This window comes from Ptychodera flava, chromosome 2, assembly GCF_041260155.1.
Source record: "Ptychodera flava strain L36383 chromosome 2, AS_Pfla_20210202, whole genome shotgun sequence".
NCBI lineage: Eukaryota > Metazoa > Hemichordata > Enteropneusta > Ptychoderidae > Ptychodera > Ptychodera flava.
The window spans coordinates 26,681,244-26,698,666 of NC_091929.1; the positions used below are offsets into that span (position 1 = coordinate 26,681,244).

Sequence of the window (17,423 nt, forward strand, 5' to 3'; positions counted from 1 at the left end):
GTGACTGATCTTTTAGTTTAGGATATCTGTACTTACTCAATTGCTATTGACGACTTTGATGTAGGTTCTTCCAAAATTTGCTGCTCTCAATTTTCTCTTTTGTCACTGCCAAGTTTAAGCCATAGACAACTTTATTCAGACCCATTAGCTAATTATCTCTTGGCACATGATGTTCCCACAAAAAAACCTGGATGGTTGGAGAACTATATGCATGCCCACATAATGACACATCATGTTTGAAGATGGCAAAAAAAGAATGCCCAATCAAATGTGAAAGTTGTCGATGAAACCTATGAAGTTCAATGCAAATAGTTTGTTAGAGTAAAGCATTCAGAAAATGTTCAGCTTTGTAATGTGTAATGATCATCTCGGTGTGAGCTACTCTGAAATAAGTGGCTGTATTTCATTGCATACTGTTACTGATACACATGCAAGTGCTGGTTATTTTTTTGACTAGTGGCTTTTAACATTTAAAAGCAGAACATTCGATACAAATCTTGGATATTTCACCTACCGTCAATACAGTGAATGATACTCTTAACCCTTCGGGCGCCAATGTCAATTTTTGTTCCTTTATATAAACAAACGCGTGTCAATTTTTTCATAAACAAACGCGTGTCAATTTTTTTCAGATTTTTGCACAAATTTTGATAAAAAACTATAGCCAATGAAATGTGGTGTTCATTTGGTCCAAAATTATCAAAAAATTTACAGAAAAATTCATAAAAATTGGTAAAATGTGCGCTAAAACTTTGCTCAGAAAAAATACAGAACTCAAAGGGTCGACATGGTCATCGAGGCCTATATAAAATGATCCACCTGAATGATGCGATGATAGGATATGTTCGTGATTATGGTATACTGAACAGGGTTGTTTTCTAAAATATGATAGTGATTTAATCCCAAAAGATTTGAAATTTGAAATGGAAAAAAGCACAGATGTGATTACATGGCTTCGTTTTCAGGATTACCAGTAATGTAGACCACTTCTAGTGTAATTTTAAAATGATGTACGACATAAAACTGATCAGTTTCAAAGTTAGAGATACCTTGATTACAACCTAAGTATATTCGATACTCTCTGTAACTTAGGCTTCCAGTTACGTATCGGTTTCCATGGTAGCTTTGCTTTAATCTAAAACAAGAAATATTGTTCAGCGGAGCCGAAACAAAAAACAATGTCAGTAATTTTCTTTAATGGCAGAGAGCTCTTGATTAAAAATTTTGATGATTCCACTTTTATGTGCAGGTATCATATGTTTTTCATTAAGAATTACTGTATCCAGTGTATGAGATAATGTTACGCTGCATGGATGCATGAGCTTGCCGTGTGGTGATTATAGAAATGTCCTCAGTGATCTTGCTGTTTTATGAAACAACGTTATCTGTTTCTCACTTGCCATAGAAAGTATGCTGTGAAGTACTTTATTCTCTGCTGAAATCTCTGCGATGAACTTCACTAGAGGCGATTGTGTTTGAACAGCGCCCCCAAGTTACCAAAATATAAAATACCTTTGTTTTATCACTTTGTGTTTGAAAGTCTCATTGTACATTTGATAGAAGACATTAAATGTTGTGGTTTCCATGCACAGTGTCAATTCTTACAGCATCATCAATTAATCTAATAGATTATCTTCTCACCCAGTATGCTTTCTTTTCTATTTCTTACAGGTTTTTGCTGGTGCTAATTTGCCTCGTGTTTAGTGTCTTATCCACGATAGATTCATACAGAGCATTTGCAAATGGTAGTTTATTTTATATGGTAAGTTTCCTCCTCAAATTTATTCATCAGACTTAACATCAGTCAACAATTTTATTATATCAGTTTATCCCTAAAATGACTGAAGTTAAGGTAGTACGCACCTGAAAATTCAAAATTTTAAAAGTCTTAAACTTGGCTCAAATTTTACATAAAGAAGAAACATTAAACCTTCCTTTTCAAAGTCAAGAATAAAAAGCAGGAGTCACCATGTAAAATTTGGTCCAGTTTTGGAGATACAAATTACCACTTATTTACAGATGCTTGCAATTCAAAATGTCCGCCATTCCTATATTGTCTCCATAGGGACAAATAAAATAGGCAGTAGTTATTCAGTATCTTGAATTGACATTTTCAATTTTCAACAAAAATAAGCAGATGAATAGTTTTTTTCACTCCATGAGGAACCCACAATAGGTAGACTAAAAAAGCACTGTAAAAGTTTGAGCGTCTGAGGTGTATGAAGAATTATGGATCTTGTAGGGATTAGTTTTCAACATCATCAACTTAGAGTGTCCATATTTGGATTACTTGGACCTTAATGCTATCATGGTAACCATGCATAGTCCTTAACCTGTGCACCCCAGTTTCCCTGTTGACAGGTCCACAATCACCATTGATAATGATGGATTTGGGCCAAACCATGCTGGTGAATGGGTTAAGTCCTATTCTGCAACTGATGAAATACGACAGGAATATAAGACATCATCAGTGCATCAGAATTTATAAACAAGAGACAACAATTGGTACCCAGTCACGTGGGTTGAGTTTGTGCTCGACCTTTAACCTTTGTCCTTGTAATACCTTACAGGAAACCTTCTTAGTTGTGTTTTTTGGTGTTGAATTTTGTGTTCGTCTTTGGTCTGCCGGTTGCCGTGGTAAATACGTAGGATTTAAAGGCAGAGTAAGATTTGCTAGGAAACCCATATCAGTGATAGGTAAGGTGAAATACATTTGAACTATCAACACACTGTTTGTAATGATTTTGACAGAGACACATGACATTGATGATGAAAAATATCTGATGTGATGCTTATGACAGTGATGGTTGTTAATGTCATTTAAGTGATTATTAGGCTAATTGAGATGATTGACAAGATGATGAAATGACGGTAACTGAGATGATGATGATGATGATGATGATGATGACGATGATGATGATGACAATGATAATGATGATGACAACAGTGATGGTGATGATAATAATAATGATGGTGGTACTGATAATAATACAGTTATGCTTTTTCAAATATTTCATTCTATAATGTCAACCATGTTACTGAGTAAGTGAGCCACTTAAAATAGTTGCTTTTTCATCTTTGCAGATCTCCTTGTAGTTATTTCATCAACTGTTGTATTATGTGTTGGTTCAAAAGGCCAAGTTTTTGCTGCGTCGGCAATAAGGTACGTGCAAAAACCAGAGTTGGAAATCACCCTGGGAATGTTCTTCCAACAATCCATGATTTCAGTGGTATAATTAAGCCTACCTATGCTGAAAAATGAGTTACAGGTTACAGAATGTACAGTATACTTTCTGCCTGTATGGATTCTAGTAATTTTCCAAAAGCCCAAAAGTAAGTAACATGTGATGAGATTTTCTGAGTGTGAGGACTTGATGAATTTGACCTGTTCACCCCCTATTTCCAGTGTATAGATCTACTCTCACAAATGGGAACAATGGGATAGGGCCAAACCATGAACTTCAAGGTGAAAATGGTTCAATACCAAATTCCTGAAAATTAAAGGGTTCTGGTCACCTGTATGTCTAGTAGCCAATCACATGATTTTCATGTGGATGCCATGACAGAAATATATTTCCAAATCTGTGTGGTTGAGCTACTGATTTTCCATGAGTTAGCTGACTCCTCCTTTATGGAACCTGAGAATTAAACCTTGAATAAAAATATATTATGCTTCACTTTGCACTCAATAATCCCAACCACCCTACAACGTACAAACAAATCAGTAGTTACCATGTCTTCCTACACTAATGGAAGGGTTCATTCTTTGTTTCAGGGGTGTGAGATTTTTACAAATTTTACGCATGTTACACGTGGATCGTCAGGGGGGAACATGGCGACTGCTTGGCTCTGTAGTGTTTATACATAGACAGGTGAGTGCTGTGTTACCGATTGCAAAGTGGTTTCTCCCAGATCTTGATCAGTATACTTCATGTCACACGGACTTGTGAAGTGGTTTCAACCACAGTGCTGGTAGACAACACCATGCTTTGTGATGCATATCTCAGGACAACTTCAGTTTCAAATCCGAGAAATCCACGTGTATGAATTTGTCAAGTTTGTAACTTTGTATCAAAATTATTTCACTGCCATTTTTGAGAAAATGTACCAAAAATGTCCAAAATTTGTAAAATTATATGAATCCTTAGAAGCAGGTCATAAGCAAGACATTAAAAATTGTACAGACAACAAGAATTCTGATATCAGAATTTTCACATTTCTGCTCACTGTAAAACATTCAAAAGCAGCTTAAAAGTTGAGGATATTAAGAGACGTTGACAAGCCATTGTTTTCCAACTCTCGATTGTCTTCAGAAGTGAAAGCACATCATCCCCGTGTTCCAGAATATGGTATAGTCTAGCCACGAAAAAGCACCAGGAATGAGCCAAACAAGTATACTGTAATGGTTGTATGCATGTGAAATATATGTCATCTGTGACATTCCATTTCCTGTTTGTCTTTTTACTTTCAGGAATTAATCACAACTCTGTACATAGGGTTTCTGGGTCTCATCTTCTCATCCTACTTTGTTTATCTGGCCGAGAAGGACCACTTGGATGAAAACGGGGAGACAGATTTCAAAAGCTATGCAGATGCCCTCTGGTGGGGCGTGGTAAGTGGATTTCCTATGGCAGTCTTTGCCAAGATCAACCTCTCTTCGTGCAAGTTCTTGTGCAACCATCATTTATTTGTCAAAACATTGTTTTCACAAATGTACACGACCAGTGGTCATGTTGTAAACACATGAAATGTAAGAAGTTTATATTTATCTTTTTCAGGTTTTACTTTTATATAATCCTTGTACCCTATTTAACTGTGTATAGTTTAGCCCAACACAGTTATAACAATTGGGACATTCCAAAGTCATGTCGTTATAGGGGTAAAATGATTAATGAATGTATTTTTCAGGCCAGCTTGAAATAAAAATTCAAGTTTTCTGTTGAAGTTACGGTATATTTTCAAGGACAATAAAATCTTATTTATCTCTTTTTCAGATTACAGTAACTACCATAGGGTATGGAGACACAGTACCGCAGACATGGATTGGTAAAATGATTGCATCGTGTTTTTCAGTATTTGCTATCTCATTTTTTGCATTACCAGCGGTGAGTCCAACATTAAGGTAGTATGTGCATCGAAAGTGAAAATCTTAAATTATGCTCATACTTTCCTCAATGAAACTTTCAACCATTTCCTTACCAAATCAAGGCTAAAAATCGGGGGTCACAGTGCAAACTTGTACAAGAGAAACAAATTACCGAACATTTATCAATATGTGTAATTCAAAATGGCCACCATTGGTGTGTTAACTGTATGGGGAAAAGAAAACTTTAAATTTTGAAAATCCAAGACAGTGAAATTTTTTCTTACCCCAAGAGCTTTAAAATAAGCCACCACAAGTGGAAGGCCAGAAAAGATTTGTAAAGTTTGAGAGTCACAATATGTGTCTCCGAGGTGTGTTAATCTTTAGAGTTTTGATTCAAAGTATACATACCAGTGTAGATTGTTTACATTCTGTTTAGCTTATCATTGGAATACTTTGTGGAATTTCCCAATTTTATAGTCCGCTGAGAGACTGATATGAATAGGTCAGCTTCAGATTTGTTGACTGTTTACAAATTTGTTGATAAAGAAGTTGCAGCATATGGCACAGAATATCACAGGAGAGTAAAAATGCTAGTGTATAGGCCAAACTTTGGCATAGAAACGCAAAGGTCTGTACCACAATTAGGTTCTGAATGAGTGATGTAAAAAAGTGATTCATAATTTTATTTTCTTTGCCTCCACTGAAATCTTTAAGTATACTTTACAGTGATTTGAATGTGAAATTTGATATTTTTATCAGAGTCAAAAATTTAAGTCAGGTATTGTGAGACTGCTGTGGTGCATCTAGTTGATTTGATTTCGTTTTGTTCACATATAGGGTATACTGGGATCAGGGTTTGCTTTAAAAGTACAGCAAAAACAGAGACAAAAACATTTCAACCGGCAAATTCCAGCCGCAGCTGCTCTCATACAGGTAAGAATAACAAGCCAGTCAGCTAAATGAAAATTATGCTATATATCAGAAAATGACAAATGAATCTTTTCTTATGTCTTTTTTTCAGCCAATTTAAGGATTTGTCCATACCATTATATTATGTAAAAGTTTTCTTGCTGAAATTCTCTGCAGTTGATAGAATAATTTAGCGCAAAATAAAATGACATATATGCAGGGTAATATCAGTTCATATTCTGCTCTTGAGAGAATTGATTTTGGCAGTCACAGGGTGTACTTTAGCTCAAAAGAATTCACAAATACAGGGCTCGTCATCAGGTTTGTGGGGTTATAATTTCTTCATTTTCAATTCAAATGACTTTTCATTTCCAAAGATCAGCTTTCTGAACCAAATTATGTTGTCAGAAGGGTAGCTTAGTCTCGGACGAATTTTGTACGGGATACTCAAACAAATCCATTCACGTTACAGTGTACTTGGAGATGTTTTGCTGCAGAGGGGCACTTCCCCTCTGAAGCAACGTGGAAAGTTCACTTGGTGCGTCCCATTCGCGACACGAACCACTACGAGCAGCAGCCGGTCCGGAAGCTCAGCCTGATTCGACGGAAGAAGTCGACTCGGCAAAAAGAGAACGTCAGCAACCACATTGAATTGGGTGAAAGACTCTCAGGGAGCCTATCTACCAGGGATCCACACGATGTAGTACTATATAGTGAAGAACCCACTGCAGGTATGGGTGTGTCCCTCATTTTGGTGTCTGTCCACCCTCTGACATAATAAAACATGCCTTTTGCATATCTAATCACCTATCTTTCCAGCTTTGGGTCTGTTGGTTTGTTGATTATTTACAAGTTTTACCTGATTCGTTTTAAACATTTATTTCTTTTAAACGTTGTATTATTTTGAATTTATATGTGGACAGTACATTTTACAAATGTACGATAATTTGAGTTGCTCTTTGGTCAGAAAGATTTGTATCAGCAAGTGCTTTTTCAAGGTTTTTGTTGATTTTTCGTTTCTGGAAAGAATGTGTATTACTGGAGTTATTAACTGTGATAGGCATATAAAAGAATGAAATGAAAACTGGACTTTTGCGGTTCTTTTAAATTCTGTTTGATAAAGATGAATCCACGCCACACTTAGTGTTGCTGACGGAAAATGCTTACTTATGAAAGAGCTACCAAATCATTACATGCTTAACCCTTTTCCTGCCAAGTCCATATTTAACCACCAGGTCAAGATGGTTAAAATTAATGAAACACGACATATTCCATATGGTGTATTTTAACATAATACTGTACATTTGAAAGCTGTTGAAACCATAAATACTGTAAAGTTGATTTTTTTGGACTAAAGATGCTATAATAGATCAAGCCAAGTGGGTGAAAATATGTCATGTTTTGGCTCAATACCGCTTTTTGCTGACTTGGCTGATGGGGAAGTGATACTGTCTGGCAGGAAAAGGGTTAAAATTATTGTTTGTCATTCATCAGTTGAGAAATTTTGTCTTGTTGTGTGCATTTTAACTAGTATTTGATGGTCGACCTTTGACCTCTATGTTACCAGCACACTACTAAGATGGAGAAAATTTGTGTAGGGTCTGCCTTCTGAAATAAGTTGACTGACAGAATTTTAGGGCAGATTCTTTATCTTGGATGTGAAATGAAATCCTGAAATTTCTTTTAAAAATTGTTTACATTGAATGAAAGTCAAAGATGTTGCTGGGTTCTTGTGCAACCTTAGAGTGAGTATAAAGGTGGTGGCTTCCAAATTCTATATTTGAATGCTTGGTAACCTTAACACCTGTTCATTATTAATATTCAAATGATAAACACATCTGAATGACCAATCATCTTAATGTTCCAGCAGACTTTTTTTCTCTTTTTGAGATCTACTAGCACCCGGAAATAATGCCATGCATAGTTTTTTTGTTCATCACTACATCTTTTTTTTTACCCGAACTACTTTTTTCTTGCCCCTCTCAACCTGTTTACGCCCCCGTATTCCTCCATCTTGAATACAAAGGTCGGTGCTGCTTGCCTTGTTATAGAATCTGGTCAAAGTGCGCCCCCACGTCAACACAATCTCACGTAACAGTTCGGACAAACCAGTCTTCAGGTATTCCGTGTTTCTTGATCTGCTTGGGTACTCTTTGCACCTTGCATGCGATTTTGGATGTGGCTTTTTTTAATTTTGCCGTTTGAGCGCATGTTGCGTGATTTGCTCCCCGAAAGCAATAAAAATTTAGAATGACGAGCAGTAGTTTTTTTCTACCATCAGCTGGTTCTAACAAACCACCAAAATGCACAAAATAGTTTAGAAAAAGCACAAAGCAACCCAGCACCTCTAGTTAGATGTCTCTTTTTCTGAATTTTTTTTTTTCAGTGAAGGTATTTCAACGACATTTTTTACCACAGTTTGCAAAAATGCAAGCGTGCTACAAAGCAGTATGAAGATTGATCATATGTTTACCACAAGTGAGGCGTAAAAAATCTTTAACCCTTTGAGTGCTATAATTTTTTCCCACCAAAATTTTAGTGCAACATTTTACCAATTTTGTGAATTTTCAGTGATTTTTTTGGATAATTTTGGACTAAATGGACATCACATTTCATTTGCTACACCTTTTTATCAAAATTTTGGAAAAAATCTTAAAAAAAAATACTGGGATATATTCTATAAAGACGACAAAAATTGACTTTGGCGCTCAAAGGGTTAAAGTTGAAACCTGGCAGTTCATCAATTCAGTATTTCATTCACTTTTATGTAAAATATATTCTGAATATATTCTGGAGTAATGACTTCAAAAAGATATTTTACTATGTGGTTTTGGACAAAGATCCTAAATGCTGGTGTTTCTGCCAGCAAGTGAAGACCAGAAGTACAGATGCATATGAAGAAGGTTTAACTTTTCAACATCAATGATGTTGAAGTGACATTGTCTTTTTGTAAATTTTTTAAACATCCATTATTTGAACACCAACAGTCTATATTTGACACGGCACTTACAGTGGATATCTTGCAAAATTCATTCAAATCCAACTATGATATTGGAGCAGTTTTCATTTTGATGACTCCGTGAGTGTCAAGTCCAGTTTTGGTCGTACAAAACGTTTGTCTGGGCAGTTGAGCTAGAGGTTAAATGTTTGTACTCAGGCAAAGTGCACCAGCAGTAACATCTGGCACTGATGTATATACTAATGATCATAGATTTGATATTACCATTGATAGGTCCCATGTTTATTAGTATTCCCATAATAGCGCTGATCACAAATGACGTCACTGTTCTCTCTCATTAATATGCATAAATAAACATTTGTCCGCATTTTCCGCGTAAACGACGAAGATAAAACCTGCGAGTATTAGAAAGGCTGTTTAGCGTCACACTTATTCGTATGAATTGATGACTGAGACTACAAGCTGCAACAACAGCCGCGCATACAACGACAAAATTTGTCCGAATTTCAGCATATTTGTCCGCAAGTCGCGCGCGTGCAGCTATATTTAGTAACAAACCCGAAATCGCGATCAACGCTATTGACAAACCAGCCACAATATTATCTTAATTATCTGGATATCACAGTGGAGCCATATCGGCTGCTGGGTTGCTGGTTTCTGGATTTTGTGCTATCTGCCAGTACTTTCAAGGTCAAATTTAGACTTGTGGAATTGAAGTTTTGTTTAAATTGTGTTTCAAAAAGACTGCCCATCAACATTCCATGTAGACAAACCTTACTTGACATCCCTCAGCAGCATTTAAAAATACAGCCAAACTGGACAAAGTGGATTATTGCAATTTTTTTTAGACAACAGATGTTTGCACACAAGATTTCAGGTATATCCCTGGGTAGCTGACAGCTCTTTGCACATCACTGAACTTTGTTTGGGGTTTAAAACTTAGCAGTACTTAACAAATTGAAACTGCCTTGGTTTCTACTTGATGTGTTTTATGCTGTGCAGCTTTTGAGTTCTTCAAGTTCTCGACGACTGTATTTCTAAGGAAATCATCAAGGTCAAGATTTTGGTGATAGAGTCGTAACCCTGAAAACTAAACTGGCCTTGAGTACTTCAGTAGTTCAAGATTCCTAGTGAGTGTGGCGAAATTAAAACAAGAAGTGAATAATCGTTGCGTACAGGGTCACCATTGGTACGTTCAGACTGACGACTTTGCGTCGGCCCAGGTCCCGACCAGGGCTGGGGCCGACGTAAAAAACCAATGTGGACACGCTGAGTCGGCCCTAGGCCGACTCAGTTTGGTCCTGGTTAGAAGGGGGGTTCAGGGCCGACTCAGGGCCGACGCAAAATTTGGTCCGACGCAAATCGCCAGTGTGGACACGTTACGTCGGCCCTGGTCCCAGTTGACCAGGCCTCCGCTATGGATCGAAGTTGAACTAGTCACACTCTTCGCACAAAACAAACGACGTTTGAAACTAAAGTTTACACCTATCGAAAGTTTTCAATCCAGTCTTTACATTTTGATATCATCCCATGTACGCTGAACTTCCCACCAACCTTTGTTCCGCAAACGAGACCATGTCATTCGATTCAGTGCACGTAATAGACTAGAGAGGCATGTCAAAAATGCCGCGCACTGGTTATTTCTCCACCGCGGTCTTATATATACCATATGCTCATCCAATAAATGGTGAAGATCTTTCCGATGATTAAAGGGTGAGTGGTAGTCATATTTGCTCTTCTTGTGCGTAAAAACACAGGAAAATCATGAACAGTAGAAACAGCGTGCCATATTCAAATGCGCCATTTTGAACTTTGACAGGTCAGAGGTCACAAAGGAAGGTAAAGTTACGTCGGCCCTAATTCTGGTACCGGTAAGTGTGGACACGGACCAAATTTAATCCCAAAAGGACAATTATTTTGCGTCGGCCCAAATTTCAGTTGGGTTGCCAATGTGAACAAGGTCCATGTAAAATGTTAATTATATGTATGTATGTAGATTGTATTCATAAACTTGGTTTCAAATATTTATAAATTGCTAAGTTTGTAAGTATCTGGATTAATTTTGAGAAATGCAGCAATTCTAAATGACAAAAAATATATGGTAATATCTACCATTTCACAGAAAGAGTTAACTTTTTTCAACGCCCCTCTTTTACTGTACAATGTTGTCCCAACCTCACCCATGAAAGCAATGGAACCTTTGAGGTTTGCTAAAATACACGTCTGTGGTCGGTCGTCTATAAACTGGGTGTTTACATCAAGATGGTGCATCATGCGATGAAATGCTTCTATCATATTGGACATCATAACCTTTTAGCAACTTTATGACACAGCTTTCAGTTGTACTTTGTTAAATCAAAGTTCTTTCCTGAAAGAATTCATCAGAAGTCTGTGAATTCTACAAAATTTCTCTGTAAATTTGCATTCTATGTGATGCCATGTGACATTATTAGGGCATTCAAAATGCATTCAGGGAAAACCCCATTGATAATTTAGTGAGAGTTTAGATGTACTTCAGGAAAAACGTAATGAGAAAATTTGCAGACTGTACTGGTAGCTCTACTGTGTGTAAAATGTCACAAAGTACTCAGACAGTCATGCCATTTTTTCCAAAGTGGTAAAAATAATATTCAAATACATGAAATTATTCCTTGTGTCACCAAGGGTTGGACCCGTTATGTTGTTTGAATTTACCCCAAAAATAAAAAAATTGTTTTGCTTGAACTGTGTAAGCATAGTAATTCTCCTGGTGAGATTTGAAAAAAATGTATGAAATATATCATTTAGGTTGAACAGTCCTGTCTTGAACAATATTGTTTGTTTTTCAACAAGGTAAGTGTGTAGGACTGCATGTGGCTGATTCACAATACTAATGAGACTCATGCCTCCCTGCTGTTTAAAATTGCCCCCTCCTCCCTGAAATGCAGTGTTTTTTTAAGCGCAAATGCCCCCCCGCCCCCCTTTGTGTGTTGGCTCCCCCTTTCGACAAGTAAGCAAACCAGTATGCCATAAACAATGATATCACTGCACTGAGATTATTCCAAATTGTTTTTCTGCGGGGGAGTGATAGCTTTGACGTGAAGTGAAAAAAACTCTGTATGTACGTCTCCATCAGATTTTTATCAAATTTCAAAGAGAGACTGTAATTTGTTAGCATGTCATGTGTAATTTGTAAACTGTAAGAATGGTTTAATTATGAACAGAGAAAGGGACTGTATAAATGCATTGAAGTGCGCCCTCAGCCACGGTGCATTGCAATCCCTCCATCTAAGGAAGGACTGTTCCTCATATAGAATGAAAATGTCTTAAGATATTTAGTGTACTGAAATGAACACAATCAAACATGATAAAAATGATGGAGACGTGCTACAGGTGGAAGAGCTACAGGGTACCAATAACATTACTAACGCTACAATCAACATCACCACAAGATGTAGTAAACTCATGTATAGAATATTTTGTTCTTTTCGAGTCTTTTTAATCAATATGTTACGGTAATGTTACATCACAGTTACACATGTAGACTGTGGTTTACTTTACAGACATGTAGTGATCTCTCGATCCCTGTCTGAACCAAAAGTGTGTGCATTTTCTAATATACCAAATATGCAGCTATCAATTCTGTTCAGCTAATTTTATCTTCTGTTGAATTTTGTTTGGACTTTGTTTTGTGACATTTTAGTTTTAGTTGTCAGTGATGAAAATTGTTGGCATTGAAAGGCCAAGTGCATTTAATAGAAAAGCATATTTTATAAGTAATAAATAATGAAACTTTAAAGGGAGAAAAATGATGATTTATAAAGTTAAATGTCCATGACTCTGAAGAAATTTATTGTAGTTTTTGAAAATATGTTGAGGGCGCTGTTTTCTCTGTGGTGCCATCACCTTGTTTATTTGTTTTGTTGTACTGTTGTTTCTTACCTCCAGGAAATCCAAATAGAAAAAGGAAAGGTGGGCACAGACCGGTGTCCAGGACGGACAGTCATCCGACGCTGCATTATTCAGAAAGTGCCGGACAATTTAGCATTCAGGAAGATGTAGAGGTTGAAGAAATTCTGGGACTTAATCATAGAATCACACAGTATGTGTAAAAAACTTATCACACTAGGATGCTTAAATTTCTGAAAAATTATGTTTTTAACGACATTGCTGTGCCCTGAGCATGTGACATGCATGCAAGAAAGTGTTGTTTTCATTCTTAATAGTGAAAATACCCAAACTCTGCAAGCAATTGTTAAGATAGATTTATAGTTTTGCTAACACGATTTGTACATTAAGGAATCATAGAGGCAGGCTTTTCAACTTAGATCTATTTATCCAACTATATAAAGGGATGGGCAAATCTCTGCAGGATGAGCAATGGCAAAGGAAAGAAAAATATAGGGGAACAGAAAATTTCACTAAAATATTCATACCTCCTGCATTTTTGTAGAAAAATATTCACTTGTAGTGTCCATCCCTTAAAGATTGAACTTTATCAGATGCGCACTTATATTGGTTTCCTTAAAGAATCTTTTCATGTATGCAAAGCGTATTGATGGAGATCTTTAAAGTGTGCAAATCAAATGTCAGTGACACATTTTCACTAGAGAATACCGGAAATTGATCCATAATTGTGTGCCATATATTTTGCCATGAAAGTGAAGGAGCTGAAGTAATAATTACTGTTGTAATTACATCCTGGGAAAGATGTCACCATGGACTGGAGTGTCTGTCACTTGAGGGCGCTCCTTTCCCCTAGCTGTCTATCGAGGGCGCTTCTTTCCCCAAGCTGTCTCTTCTACAGACATTTCATGCAGCAGAGAAAAAAATTTGACTGTATCTGTTTTAATTACAGATTGACAGAAGCACACAAAACAGCCATCAGAGTAATCAGGAGATTGAAATATTTTGTTGCTAGGAGACAGTTTCAGGTGAGATGGATGGCCGTGTGTTGTGAAATTAAGGTGGCGTCTAAAGTCAAAATTCATATGCAAAACATGGTCAGAGTTCATGAAACTTGATGTTTAGTAGTTGTCTGTCATAAAATTACTGTTTGAAATTATTTTGCATTTCAGAATGTTTGAAAATGTAACTTGCTCAAAATTGTTCAGAAATGGACATTTCCTTTGTGTAGAGGATTTGACTTTCTTGCGTACTGTGTTTATATTGTCACGGAGTATAATATTCATTTGCATAAAGCAGTCATTTGCATATAACCAGTCAGTCAGTTGGTCGGTCATTTAGAGGTCATTAACAGATCAAGTTGATTTATTGAGAATATACTGAAACATTTCTAGCAAAGTTACTTGATATCCAATACTTGTCAGGTCATTTGCTCATGTTCTCATCGTTGTAATACGTCGGTTAACATCTGTCACCAGCTATCATGGCTTTTAACAATATTATAATTGATTTTGAATTCAGTGTTGGTGTGTCACTGATATATAGTGAACTAAGGGACAAAGTGGGTACAAAAACCCATTTTTTGCTTTGTTTCTTACAGCAAGCACGGAAGCCGTATGATGTGCGAGACGTGATAGAGCAATACTCACAGGGGCATCTGAACATGATGGTTCGTATCAAAGAACTTCAGCGCAGACTGGATCAGACTGTTGGAAAACCAGGCTCATATCTGCAAAGTATGTTGTGTGTTTTGCATTCCCTTGGGGTCTGAACTTTTCATGTTTCAATCCATGCAAAATGTGAATTTGAACTGTGTCTATTTTGCTCAGAAAGAGCAGTACTCGCTCAACTAAGCAGTGAATTAATTCAGCTTTTCAGGTAGATGGGCAGTAAAATCATAAATATTCTCTTTAACAGGCAAGATTATTTGCATGGAAATATGAATGTAGAAGTATTTATATAGAATACAACAACTAATGATGGTACTTCAGAGAAAATTAGGGGCATTAGCTTTGATAGGAATACATGTATAATGTTGAAAACAATTTGCAATGTTGATAATGAGGAAAATATGTCTGTTATAGTTTTACGTGGGCTTGTCTGACATTAAGTGACCAGTTGCTTAGCCCAAAACCTTGAGAACTTAACTTGCTGATTGTTGGGACATGGAAATTTTTATCCACTGCATACAACTAGAGTGGACGTAGTACATGCCAAAAATGCTGCATTGTGCATTATATTTATTTAGTTTTTTCATGTTATATTTTTATGTACATAAGTTTCTGAATTAGCCCTCGTGTTACATGATACATGTTTACGTTTACATATTATCACACTTATTTGTTGATGTTTTCTTTGTATAGGAGAGGAAAACAGCAAACTTAGAACTGTCACCTTAGCTCAGAGAATTACAAAAATGGAAAAGCAGGTGAGTAAAAGATTGCTTTCATGTTAATTTTACAAATTAAGCTAGAACCTGACTTTTGATTATGCTTAGGGACGGACCATTAGATCTTGGGAGGGGGGGGGTGGTCAAAAACAGAAAAAAAAATTTTCAGAGCAGAAAGTTAGGAAAAAAAAAATCTTCAAACTAGTTTGCAAAATAAAAAAAAAATAAATAAGAAGACAAAGGCGTAAAAAAAAAATCTGCAAAAGTCTTGAAAATTTTGAATTTTTTTTAGATTTTACCGACAGAAAGCAACTTTCTGTATTTTTTAGTACATCCTCCCGGCACATTTTTAATTTTAATTTATACATTTAGAGTGACTGTATCCCTTATACTGGAAGTTGTGATTATCTTATCTTTTCAGGACTTTGTATTCTGATCAGTTGAAAATTATGAAATTATAGAACCCGTTTTCTACTTGTTTCCTGCATACAAACCAAGCAGGTACACTAGGTAAAACATTGAAACTATGGTATGGTTGTCAAGACAGAAAGTTGTATTTGCCTTTTAAGATCAAGGTAAACAGATGCAGGCCACATCAGTTTCATTTTTTTCACAGCATTTTATTGCAATGATGAATGCAAGAATGGGTGAACAAGTAGAAACACGTCAATAATGATAAAACAACATATCAAGTCATTATGTATTATTTTGCTTTTAAAAAGGCATTTTCAATTCTTTTTTCTAAAAAAACAGCCTCAAAAAACAACAGCAACACATGTTTTAACATTCAACAATACACTACGTAGAATGCCATCTATCCAACAAATCCCAACACAAAAACACACAAAAGGGTTGAACTTTGAAAGTTTCTCGATAGCAAATACTGAATAAATCTGCATGAATAATCGTTTTTGTGTAGCAAATTTCAAAGAAATTGGACAAGCCCTTTCAGAGAATACAGATTTTTTGACCATGAATGGCATAAATTGCCCTAAAAAGACAAATATTGAAATTTCAACACATCTATACACATCCAATCAATTTGGACATGCTGCTACAGAGAAATAGATGTTTTGATCAAAAAAGGGCAACAATTGCTCTAAAAACACAAATATGCAAATTTAACTATATTATTTAGCTTATTTTAGCTTCTCAGCTTGTCAAAATCAATTGTAAATCATGAGATATGCATGATGTTTGTGGGGTGCATGTAGCCATTTCACCACGCAGTAGAAAGGGAAGCCAGGAGGGAAACCAAATAGTCAATTTTCAAAACTATAGGAAGCTACTGAGGAGCAAGAAGACCATGTTTCAGAGGAAGATGTGTAATCCGAAAGAAATGCTCCCAAAGTGCCACCAAATAACACCATTTTTATTTCTATTTTTCAAAAGCTCCAACAGTAGGAGGGGGGACACCCCCTCCTGACCTCCCCTTCAAAAATACTCCCCAAGGCGACCAATAACACCATTGTAATCTCTATTTTTCAAAAGCTCCAACAGCAGCAGGGGGACACCCCTCTCCTGACCTCCCCCCCCCCCCCCCCCCCCCGTGACAGCTTGCGTGGCCGCTTGTGGTGCTTGACACCACATCTTTACCCTCTTTATCTTCAGACAGCGACGAACTAAAAAAAAATTATAAATCTGAAAATTTACTCTGAAAAAAAAAATTTGCACAGCTAATCTCAATTGGAAAAAAAAAATTTCAGAAATTTACAATTGTAAAAAAAAAATTTTCACAATTTCATTGTGACCACCCCCCCTCCCAAGGTCTAATGGTCCATCCCTTAGGTGCAATTTCAGTTCAAATTTTAACTGACAATGTTCTTCCCTTCCATTCTTCATGTTGTAACTAATTGTAGGTAAACTGTATCCCAGTTGTGTGTAAAATGTACTCCAATTGTAAACAAAATATACTTAAATTGTATTCCAATTGTATGTAGATATGCTTTATACTTGTGTTCTTATTGTATTTGACAGACAAACACTGAACAAACAAATGATTGCAATTTTATCTTAAATTTAATCCAATTTCGAGTAAAACTTACTACCATTGTAAGTAAAATGTACTCTGAGCAAATGGAAAATGTATAGCAACCTATTGAACATACTCATGCTTCTTCACTTTTGAGCCGAATGTGGGCAATCTACTTGAACCTTTGATCATAAAAGCCTCTTTTGTCTCCTAAAAGTTTTCT

The 17,423-nt window shown here is 36.3% G+C and overlaps 1 protein-coding gene across 2 annotated transcripts in view; it reads left to right on the forward strand.

Moving 5' to 3' along the window:
* LOC139118017 (potassium voltage-gated channel subfamily KQT member 1-like) overlaps positions 1 to 17,423 on the forward strand; it is a 134,234-nt gene that overhangs the window by 111,775 nt on the left and 5,036 nt on the right. Inside the window, exons 2-14 of one of the 2 annotated variants that reach the window (XM_070681334.1) lie at positions 1,672 to 1,762; positions 2,571 to 2,697; positions 3,085 to 3,163; positions 3,776 to 3,872; positions 4,472 to 4,612; positions 4,995 to 5,105; positions 5,924 to 6,019; positions 6,468 to 6,726; positions 8,022 to 8,114; positions 12,882 to 13,035; positions 13,792 to 13,867; positions 14,440 to 14,575; positions 15,203 to 15,267. In XM_070681334.1, the coding sequence (XP_070537435.1) occupies positions 1,672 to 1,762; positions 2,571 to 2,697; positions 3,085 to 3,163; positions 3,776 to 3,872; positions 4,472 to 4,612; positions 4,995 to 5,105; positions 5,924 to 6,019; positions 6,468 to 6,726; positions 8,022 to 8,114; positions 12,882 to 13,035; positions 13,792 to 13,867; positions 14,440 to 14,575; positions 15,203 to 15,267 (1,525 nt within the window). The remainder of the gene's footprint in view (positions 1 to 1,671; positions 1,763 to 2,570; positions 2,698 to 3,084; positions 3,164 to 3,775; positions 3,873 to 4,471; positions 4,613 to 4,994; positions 5,106 to 5,923; positions 6,020 to 6,467; positions 6,727 to 8,021; positions 8,115 to 12,881; positions 13,036 to 13,791; positions 13,868 to 14,439; positions 14,576 to 15,202; positions 15,268 to 17,423) is intronic. The other variant, XM_070681335.1, reaches the window with a different exon arrangement.